Source organism: Cydia strobilella, chromosome 12, assembly GCF_947568885.1.
Source record: "Cydia strobilella chromosome 12, ilCydStro3.1, whole genome shotgun sequence".
Taxonomy (NCBI): Eukaryota; Metazoa; Arthropoda; class Insecta; order Lepidoptera; family Tortricidae; genus Cydia; species Cydia strobilella.
Window position 1 is genome coordinate 15,665,455 of NC_086052.1, and position 11,027 is coordinate 15,676,481.

Below are 11,027 nucleotides of genomic sequence, written 5' to 3' on the forward strand. Positions count from 1 at the left end.
CCACGGGTCAGCGATGGCTTCACCGAGATGTTTGATTGGATTTTCATTTCCACAAGATTTGAATATATTGAATCTCCACTTATATTCAGCGTTAAAATGTAATTTATTAGCAGCCAATAATCTTATATTTAACTTGCTTTGTGAATAGCAGAATGTTTAAACGTCAAATACTCACTTTAGTCAGCTTTTTGACGCAAGCCGCGGCAGAATGTTGAATAAGTTTACAATATAAACTAATCTGTTCTATTGTAAATATTCAATGTTGCATTGAAAGTGTTAGTTTGTGCGCTTGAATTCTGTGCATTGCTTCGACGGAATGAAGATTGCGCAGTTTTAGTTTGGCATTACTTTTGTTTTAATTTTTAATGTTTAATTTTAATCAGTAGGAAACAGACTGATTCTTTTTTTCTGTACTTACATTTCTACTAATGTACCTATTTTTTATTTAAAGTGATTTTCTAACAAGTATTTCGCTCATATCTCATGTGACTTAGTGGAAATTCTTGTTATAAATATTTTATTTTTATAATTTCTTAGTTTAAGGTGGTGGGGTAGAAAACAAAAATGAAATACAAAACCATTTCGTTTTTGGTGAAGGAATTTCACTCCTTTCGTATTTACGCTTTTACGAATTTTAAATATGGCAACATCAGAATTATTACAAAAATGTTTAAATGTTTTTGTTCACTTAAAAAGTGTAACATAATTTGAATATATCATAAATAAAGAAAATTATTTCAACAATATCTAGATGGTTGTTGTGTCTATCAATAACTATAATATTTTTATTCTAGCGTTTTGTTTTATGAATAACAGTTAAATGTTTGGGGTCCAATTCTTTTCGTTACACCACACTTAAACGATCATGAATAGAATACAATATTATAAATACCAACAATTATTTTTAAATATATTTTTGTCACAACAGTGCAGTATTCTTACCAACGATTGCAATCACTGGAAAAGGCACGGAATTGTTTATTTATTTATTTGCACACGTTCTCTAGTGACGGACATTTTGTGCCAGTCTCTTTACATGTAACGAAAAGAATTAAGGCTTAAAAGTGTTGCCATATTTAAAATTAAACCGGCACACAAGCGGTGATGGTAACACCATGCAATTTCTACAGCGGTTTAACTACGCGGCCGTCAGCGCAGGCCTATTGCAGCAGCACTTGACTCAGATGAGGCAAAGCCTAGAACCCTAGGCCTAGGTCTTAGGCCGGCGATAGTAAGTCGGACACGGGGCGTTTGTGTGTGTTCAGTACTAACATTGTGTGTGAGTTGGTGTATAATTAGTTGGATGGGTTATATTTTATGAACAATGTTGCTGATTTCTTCTTTTATTGCCTAAATTAGTTGACGACTGGTTAGAAAAGAATCATTTCATCTGGGACGAAATAATCATCGTCTAAATTTTGTGTGATATGCTTTGACGATTAAAGTGTCCTTTGAATAATGAAACAATTTCTCCTAAATAATTACTTCCAGTTGAATGAGCACAGCATTGATGAATATTAATCGGCACTCAGCAAAATTAACTTCTTATTGTCTATCAATTCTTACTAGAAACGCAAAATGCAAATTACTATGTCACTTGCAATTTGCAAATAATATTTTAAAATGCAGTATTATAATTTTTCTAATTATACACCAATGGGGTATCGGGGAACTGGAATAGAGCATGAGTTTTGGACCTTACGGGGATTTGAATAAGGGTTAAATTCCCCCGGTTTTAGGCTGAATAGAAATAACCTCACGGCTTCGAGAAGCATGCGGTGCACTTCACAGTCACGGTTCATTATCAAAATTTCCTTGTATGCCCTGTTAAATAGGACCTTGAAATCTTTAGTGGTCGTCTTTTAGCATTATACCTACGTCCTACACATATCAACACATACCGTTAACCGGGGTGAATAGGTATGGCTGGGGTGAATAGGGACAAAACTTAAAATGTGATTTGCTTGACAATTTCTTAAAAGATACTTACACAAGTTGTATCATACAAAATCTATTATTATCTTCAATCGAATACAATTAGTGTGGGTACTTTTTTTAGAAATTGTAGCACATTTTAAGTTTTGTACCTATTCACCCCAGTCATCCCTATTCACTCCGGTTGACGGTATATCAAAAACTTGCCTGTGCACATCCTGCCAATACAAAATCATAATTGACAAAGCTTTATCTTCTAGTTCAAAAAGCGAAAATGAACAATGTTTGGGTGATCTTTGTTTAAAATTCTAATTTTACTTTGTTTAATTTTGATATGCGTCGAGCCATGTACGAACAATGCTAAAAATAGCTGACACAGTTCTTCTGATGAGGCATTCACAAATATCATCCCTGAAATCAGAAATGAAAGAATTTGACAATTAAGCATGAACCCAGAGTGAGTAGATTATAGTCGAGGTCCCAGTGTTAAAGTATAAAATAACTGCATAATTCATCTCACGGCTTAATCTTCCTACACGAAACTTTATACACTAAGAAGGAGCATTATAAACGTTTATCGCTCATGATATGACATATAGTGCGACATCAAATAGTAGAAATTATATAAAATGGAACTAAAAAAATTCCATACTAAATTGTTGCCATGTTTAAGCATTTTACGTCAAAAATGTGACAGTTATCTACGTAAGAAGTGGCGCCCTCATTTATTTTCTACAATTTCTTGTCGGACTATATCAAATCGTGTTGTCATGGAGACTATCGTGTTGTGTCAAAAAGTGACGTACCTAAATCATATCGTTATGGATGGTATAGAAAGGATGCCAATCTCTTATGGCAGAATTGTTACAAAAGTGACCGCTTTCAGCTTTAAATAATAGTTCCTAGTCTCTCCGGTGGCGCTAGTTAGGCTCTGGGACATGAGTATAATATGAACCATATAAGGCAACAAATAACCCGACCAAATTACGTAGGTTGCTTTTGGTAGTATTTCGGTGTATGGTGGCGTCGCCTAATTACTGTTTTTTGATGGACACTTTTCATACATAGAGATTTGGCTCCTTTATACAGTCTCAGTCTCCATGCATATCGTGTCATGCCCGATTAACGCAACCATATTCGCGTGTAGGCCGCTGTATATGTAGGAGTAGAACATGAGAATATTATAATAGGTAGCCCCAAAACGTTTCTTTTGAAATCCGCATCAAAGCACCAGGGTTTGAAATATTGTACTCTAAATCTGAAGATTGTCCAATTCCAACATGTGTATGATATTCTAAAATATAAGCTTGTTACATGTTTAACTAGTAACTTCTTTTATATATTTAGGGTTTTTTGTTTATTTTCAAGAATCACTATTAATCCGTTCTGTAGTTTTTGAGTTTATCGCGAACATACATACACACAAACAGACAGACGCGGCGGACTTTGTTTTATAAGGCGTATTGAAATATACAATTTATGTATTAAGAACGAGAAATATACCTACACTCAAAAGCAGTGAAAACGGATCGCATTGTATATAAATTTACTAAGTTTCCTTAGAAAGTGTCCGTTATCATTGCAAACAGGGACCGGACAACCCTTTCCGCGATAAAACCCTTTCAATGGGCAACACTTAAACACGGCTAACACATTGAAAGACTTTCCCTTTTGAACTGCAAGCCCATTCATACCCTTACCTTTGACTAACCCTTACCGAAATGCTAACCAAAAATAAGGCTAGCCCTTAATAAGGGTTACCCTTATCTTTAAGCGCTTTTTATAAAGGTTTCCCTTTGCGTGAAAGAGACAGGATTAGTATATATCTACGGTAGTGTATGAAAAGGAAAGAAAATACGTGCCTAGTCAAAGAACGCCGCCGTCGCCGCCGACGATCGCTCGGATTCGAAGTAATGTGTGCTTTATGAACAAGGTAGACGACTTAAATTAGCACGCTTATATGCTAAAAGGGAAGCCCTTTATAAGGCTAACCCTTATAAGCAATATGCAAGGTGTTGGTGAGCGGATGATAAGGGTTTTGTAAGGGTATTTGGGCTACCGATCACTCAAATGTAGTAGCTTTATATAAGGGTTTTTAAAACCAAAACAAAGGGTTTCGTCTGGCAAAGGGTATGGTGAGTTAAGCCTTATGCAATACCCTTATAAAACCCCGATAAGGGATAGCGGGCCGGTCCCTGATTGCAAAGCATCTATCAAGTTGGATTGCTGGATGGTTTTATGCACACCTTTATTGTGTTACGATTATAAATTCTGTTTTATTTATTTTTCCAATATGAAGCTAAGATATTTAGTGTATAAGGTGTTATAAATATGTATTGTATGTATATAATAGGGTATGTTCTCTCCCTACGCTGCACTTGCATGGAATCCTAACAGGGAATGTCTTCTTTACTTACAACTTTAATTTTGCGGTAATCTATTGCTTTTTTAACTTTTTATGTCGTGTAATCTCTCTATCACCTATAAACACATTCGCGGACACGTATGCTATAGCATTCGCGTAGTTTTTTGTTTCTTTTGGCCTATGACACATGACGTCACTTACCGTCCGCTAACGTGTTAAGCTATAAAAGTCATTATAATAAAGTTTCTGTGAGATTCATTAGGTAGGTGTTGTCAAATTAAATCGTTAGTTATGTTTAAAAAACGAACCTAGTGCAGTGTCCTTTTTAGGGTTCCGTACCCAAAGGGTAAAAACGGGACCCTATTACTAAGACTCCGCTGTCCGTCTGTCTGTCACCAGGCTGTATCTCATGAACCGTGATAGCTAGACAGTTGAAATTTTCACAAATGGTGTATTTCTGTGGCCGCTATAACAACAAATACTAAAAAGTACGGAACCCTCTGTGCGCGAGTCCGACTCGCACTTGGCCGGTTTTTTTAGCAACACGACCGTTTTTCCTGCCTACTTACAAGTTTTATCAGTACGGCTACCACCAGATTGACACTGACATAGTCGCTAACGTCTGCGTAACTTACTTTCTACACATCTCGCTCGCACCAATATGCCAGTATGAGCGAGACGAATAGAAAGTAAGTTACGCACACTCTAGCGAATATGTTAGTGTCAAGCTTGTGGTAAGGCTATAGGCGCCGTTGCAATGAGGGCTACCGTTTTTGTGCTCACCAGTTGGCGCCACTGTAGATGTAGGTCCAGAAATACAGATCTCAAAATTCTTCTATGCTTATTTTTATAAAATCAATACACAAAGGTATTTTAACGTCTAAATGTGTCATTTTTTCAACCTGTTTAAATTTGCATATATTTTAGTTGGCACTTTTTTTAAATCACTAACATTTATTGAGCTATATCTATTGTTTACCATGATTAATCAAAGATGGACAAGATTTACCACAATTATGAATAAGGAGTGAAAATTCCCGATAAAAAAGCTTGAAACCCCCCAAACTTATATGCATTTGACTTTTGAAAGACCTCCATCTACACTAGCGCCCCTAGCGGCGAAATTAAACGCGGTAGCCCTCATTGAACGTATTGTTTTCATAAGAAAAAACCTACTTGAAGTGTTATACAGTGAAAAATACATTGCAAGCACCTCTAACGTCGATCGTATACATTGCTAGAGTAGAGACATTGTCTGTGACGCAGAGCGCTTTTGTAATACATACTTATTCTTTCTCATGTCTAGTGTTGTATCAATACTATTTTTCTACTATGCCTTGTATTATTTGTTAATTTCTTGATATAAATTATCACAATCAACGAGACTGTGTGATCCGTACGTATTTAATTTGGTATGGCTAAACAAAAAAAACAATCTTAGAAATATATGCAAAAATAAAAACAAATCTAACCTTAAGCTTAGAATAAATTTAAAAGTGGAAAAATTACTGCCTTGGGTGAGACTTGAACTCACGGCCTCTGGATCGATACTCCAGCGCTCTGCCAACTCTCTGCTCTGCTCTGCTCTGCGGTAGATGTCGCTAGGGTCCCCTAGACCCATCTATATGGGAAGATTTGCTGACTATGGATGAGGTCTTGGTGGCTCAGTTGGCAGAGCGCTGGAGTATCGATCCAGAAGCCGTGAGTTCAAGTCTCACCCAAGGCAGTAATTTTTCCACTTTTAAATTTATTTTAAGCTTAATAGCATCGATCGCAGACGTTTCTGCTTGTTAAAAATTAAATCTAACCTTGATTGGCTAATATATGTGAAATACGGTACGAATCAAGTATCAACATACTCGTTGGTTGGTGTAACGCTAATATGATCTTTTGCATGACATTGTATTGTCTGTACTAATGTGTTGTTGTATTTTGCATGTAGGTAACCATGTCCCCGTAATTATTTTCACAACATTTTGGCTGTGCTACATTGGTTAGAAGTTGTGTAATACCCGAATGAATATGAATTATAGCATGGTATTGCAATGTAGGAAAGTACAGTCAAGATCAGATTTAAAGAAACGTTCAAGGTATTCATAAGTATGTGTATACATACTTATTTAATATTGATCCTTTCTACAAATCTGATCCACCATTTAACGTAGTAACTCAGTAGTATATATAACATCGCTTACTCCTATTCACAATGATCTAAGAAAAAAACATCCAGATGCTAAAACACTTTAAATTTCCGCAGGAGGCTGTAATCAACGAACTAAAAACGAAATCGCAAGCCGTCGGGGAGAAGAAACTTTTACACCAGGACGAAGTATACAACGGAGCGCTAGAAGACATCCTACACGGGCTCCGAAGCGAGCCCTACAGGCGGGCAGACGCCGTGCGGAGGTCACACCGGCGGCGGATCAACTCCCACAGACTTTCCAAAGGACTAGAGGAACTAGACGTATGATACGAGCCCACCTCCAGTGAACAACTGGAAAACACCTCTGTCCTAGACGCTGTCAGATCAATAAACGCGCGCTGCGACGATAAATTAAAGAAAAAGAAGAGAAAAGATTTAGAAATGGTGCATAAGAAACAAACTATAGCCATTTACAACATCGATGATGATTTCTCCGATTTCACCACCAACACCGTCAGGAAACACAAATCGTCCCCGTACAGAGTCGCCCCGACCGAATGCGAGGTCGAGGAGCGGTGCGATCTTATCAAATCGACGTATGACGTCATCACGAAATATACGCGAGCGATGTTCGACAAGCAAAACGAAACGGTCGTCTAAACGTGCCTAATAGTTAATAAAGTTCGTGTAAGCTAATTTTGCACTTGGCAAGGACCAGTGTGGAAACGCTAATAAATATTTACCATTTGAATGTCGCCTATCGTGCGCGGCGTGTTATTGTGAACCTTATCAGCATGCAAGAAGGTTGAATTTGGGCTGTAGTCGCGCGCGTCATTTAACGTTTTTGGCGGTGAATAATTAATTAAATGAGACGTATGGCGTGCTACATTTTGTTACTGCCAAGTTAGCTTATACGGACTCTACCCCCGCTTGCACTCACGACAGTGTTACAAGCCTTAAAAAATAACCCTATTTATTTTATTGTTGGTAAAACCACTTTTTTAATAATAGTTAGCGGAGCTAACGGAAATCTATCGCGAGTGCAATTAGGGATCATTTGATACGCCTGAATTTCATTCCATTGCTACTCACAAAAGTATTTTGCTACGGACAATTTACAGTTTATTTTGATACACACGCTTAGCTTTAGACATTTTTGTAGCGCCCGGCTCTAGTGCTATCTCTCGTTCGCACAATACAAAAGAGAGAGACGGCAACATAGACCAAATGGGCATCTTAGTACCGCTAGTTAAAGGCCTTTAAAAATTTTACGCACATTTAAAGTACGCGTATTCTCAAGTGGAGTGTAATTTTTACTATTTATAATCGTATAAGTAATATTACAGTGTCCTTAATATGTATTAACTCTGTATACATACATATTTAACACAAGGTATCTTTCGTATAAACGATTTAGTATAAAATTTACTATATATGCATTTATATATTCATAGCATTTGTACGTAACAATATTGTGATAGTTCAAAATATGTAGCATTTACTCTCATTGAATTTTCATAACATCAACTGGTTTGAGTGTAGAAAATACATCTTAATTTTATTGTTTATATGATAGTCAACATTAGAAAGATGGACCTTAGCTAAAAACCCTAAATAAGATACAGTCAGCTGTATACAAAGAATTTAAACTATTAAGGGTTGTTTACCATATAACTTTGCTGACTTCGTCTGCGAAAGAATTGCCGTTCGTTTCCTACATTAAGGCTAGGTTGACACGGTGTGAACCTAGCCTAACCCGTTGAACGAAACGCCTATTATATATAACGCGCCATTGTGAACCTTATCGTAATGCATGAAGGTTGATATTGCACTGTAACCGAGCGCGTCATTTGACGTCTGGCAGTGAAATGGTTAAGGTTTTTAGTAAAATCCTTGGCGTTAATGTCCACATTTGAGAGTAGGACTCTTATGTTAAGTATTGCGTATGTTTGGGACATGACATATATTGTAATTATTTATAGATTTCGATTCCAATTAGATTAAGTTTATTATTATTATAAATATGAGAAATATGTTCAATATGCCTCTTTTGAAATATATAATGATGATAATTTGGTATATCCGAAAGTTAATTTTAATTTGTTACGATCTGAATTGCATCTGGAATAAGTTAATTTTAATTAATTTATATATGTGTAAATATTTGTTTTATTTCTGTAAAAGTACCAAATTTTATATCATTTTATTGTAAATATAGTACTTTCGTATAAATATTGATTGAAACTGAAATAAATTTGAGTTTACGCACTTTTATATTGTAAGTATAAATTATATGTTATTAAGAATAAACAAGTTGGTACTTTTGCAAAGTAATTATAATTCTTATCGATATTTTATGAATTTAATTTAATATATCACGCACTAATACATTTTAGGCTGAGAACACACTCAGATTGACAAATAACCCCGGTGTTTTGCGCGGTACTGGGGAAAACGTTTATGTTGTAAGGTTTGCGTGTAAGTTGATTGCTATCAGGAGAATGTAGAAATGTTGGCTAGTCATATAAAAAAATGACATAAAGTAATCATACACATATAGGAAACAAATGCAAAACCTCTCTACTCGTAATTGATAAAAGACTAAGATAATATTTTCCAATCGAAACTCTCTAAAATGTGCTGCTGGATTGACATTTTGATTGGATGGAATTATTACTATAGTATTACTGGTTGGTTGTTGGGAATTGCTAATTTTCTTAAATAGGTATGTTCCATCTTTAAACGTTACAATGGTTGTGAGACATAGACATATTAAATATATTAATAACGGGTCACGTGTTTTAAGTCGAAAACCGAGGAGCGTCATCAGGAGCTTGCGTCGACGGTGACGGACCGGCGCAGACTGGTGTCTGTTTAATATGTTACAATGGTTGGTTCAAAAGTTAAATTTTTTCAAATACATATGACACGTGATAGTTTGGATACATATGATTTCGTGAAATACATATGACTTTAGCCATGAAAATGAAAAATTTTTTATTGGTTCCTTACAAGTAGTTTACAGCATGGGATGGGATCTTCTTTTAAGCATTAGATATGCTTGTGACAGAAAACCCCGCTCTTCTGAAATCGCTACGGTATAAACCATTATGTTTGTGTCTTTAAATCTAGTATTTAACACTTAAATCTAAAACTATTTCTTTTATACTAAAAAGTAGTACTAGCATGATGGTTACAATAAAAAATTTTTTTAACTATTTAATACTTATTAATTACTTCAGTAACAATTCCTAATTATGTATTTAGAGCCTAAATGGTGCGTGCGTGCGCCATAAGTTTTAAAACTTGCAAGTTTCTTGTGTAGCAATCAACATGCACTGAACGGTATTAAAGGTGCTTTTCGCACAACTATTCCGGCTTACATTCAAAACTTAACAGCTAAGTCAAAATGTTTAATAAAAAACATTCGCTACGAGCGTAAAACTGAGCGGGGAAAACTGTATGTAGCGAATAGCGCCGCCTAGCGGGTCGCTGGCAGTGAATGTGTTAAAAATATAAATTAATACAGGGTTTGTATCAGACGCACATATGTTGACGGTTTAAGGATTTCAGAAACCACCTATTTGAGTAATTATTAATTACTATTAAGTAATAATTAATTAATTACGGTTTTGTGTCAAGTTATGTTTCAAAGTATTGTCTTCGGTTACCGCGATAGTTACTCATGAAATAAAACTATGAAAACTTGTTCATTATTTTAGTATGTGGGTATTTTTGCATTTTGTAATTTTTCCTCAGTCACCCGTTGACCACGAACGCTGTAAAGAGTTCGAAACGTCGGGATGTATTATAAATTCAATATACGCGATATAATCCGTTTTCATAGTTTTATTTTATGTTTCAAAGGTTATTGTGGCCCTTTTTTATTGCAGATGTGGTAAATATTTCGTTTAATTGTCATTTAACTTTGAAATTTTAAGTAAATGAGTTAAATAACGTAAAAGACGCCTTTCTTTTGGACGCCAACATAAAAGCAATGGTAAAGGCGATTTAAAAATAATAATGTCAACTATGTCCAATCAATAAAATCAATTGTTTATTTGCAGATAAAAACATAGTACAATGCATGCACCTACATGTAATGTCAAAATTAATTACACAAAATAATAAAAATCCATCATCAAGGCTAAGGTTTTGCGTTTGCTAAATTTCATCAAAATCCCTTTAGTAGTTAGTCTTGAGAAGATTATTCACATCTGCAGTAAAAAGTGATCAGTTTTGGTAGAAGTTTATAATAATGTTTTCTGTATAGTTATATTCGTATGTGATGTATACCTGAGAGTTTTAATTGGTTCTTCATAGTTTGTATCGCATGTACGCTAGTGTTAGAAACAGTATTCAGTGATGCAATAAAACATACATTTACATTACAGTACTTAATTGTTTTATTTTGTAAATTTTGAAAATAGATACCAACAGAGATTTTACATCAACGAATAAGAAAAATCTTAGGCGAAGTAAAATCTGGGCAGACAAGAGTCAAACAAAAGGTGGCAAAAATATGACTGGGCCCAAATTATCTTGAGTGCATGACACTGTCCCATCAGAAGTCTCAAATAAACT

At 35.3% G+C, this 11,027-nt stretch overlaps 1 protein-coding gene across 2 annotated transcripts in view; it reads left to right on the forward strand.

Moving 5' to 3' along the window:
* LOC134746262 (formin-like protein) overlaps positions 1-8,008 on the forward strand; it is a 129,243-nt gene extending 121,235 nt beyond the window's left edge. The window contains exons 18-19 of one of the 2 annotated variants that reach the window (XM_063680604.1): positions 1,131-1,231; positions 6,558-6,699. In XM_063680604.1, coding sequence (XP_063536674.1) covers positions 1,131-1,208 — 78 coding nt within the window. In that variant the 3' untranslated portion in view covers positions 1,209-1,231; positions 6,558-6,699. Of the gene's footprint in view, positions 1-1,130; positions 1,232-6,557 lie in introns of both variants that reach the window. The other variant, XM_063680602.1, reaches the window with a different exon arrangement.
* The last annotated feature ends 3,019 nt before the right edge of the window (positions 8,009-11,027 follow it).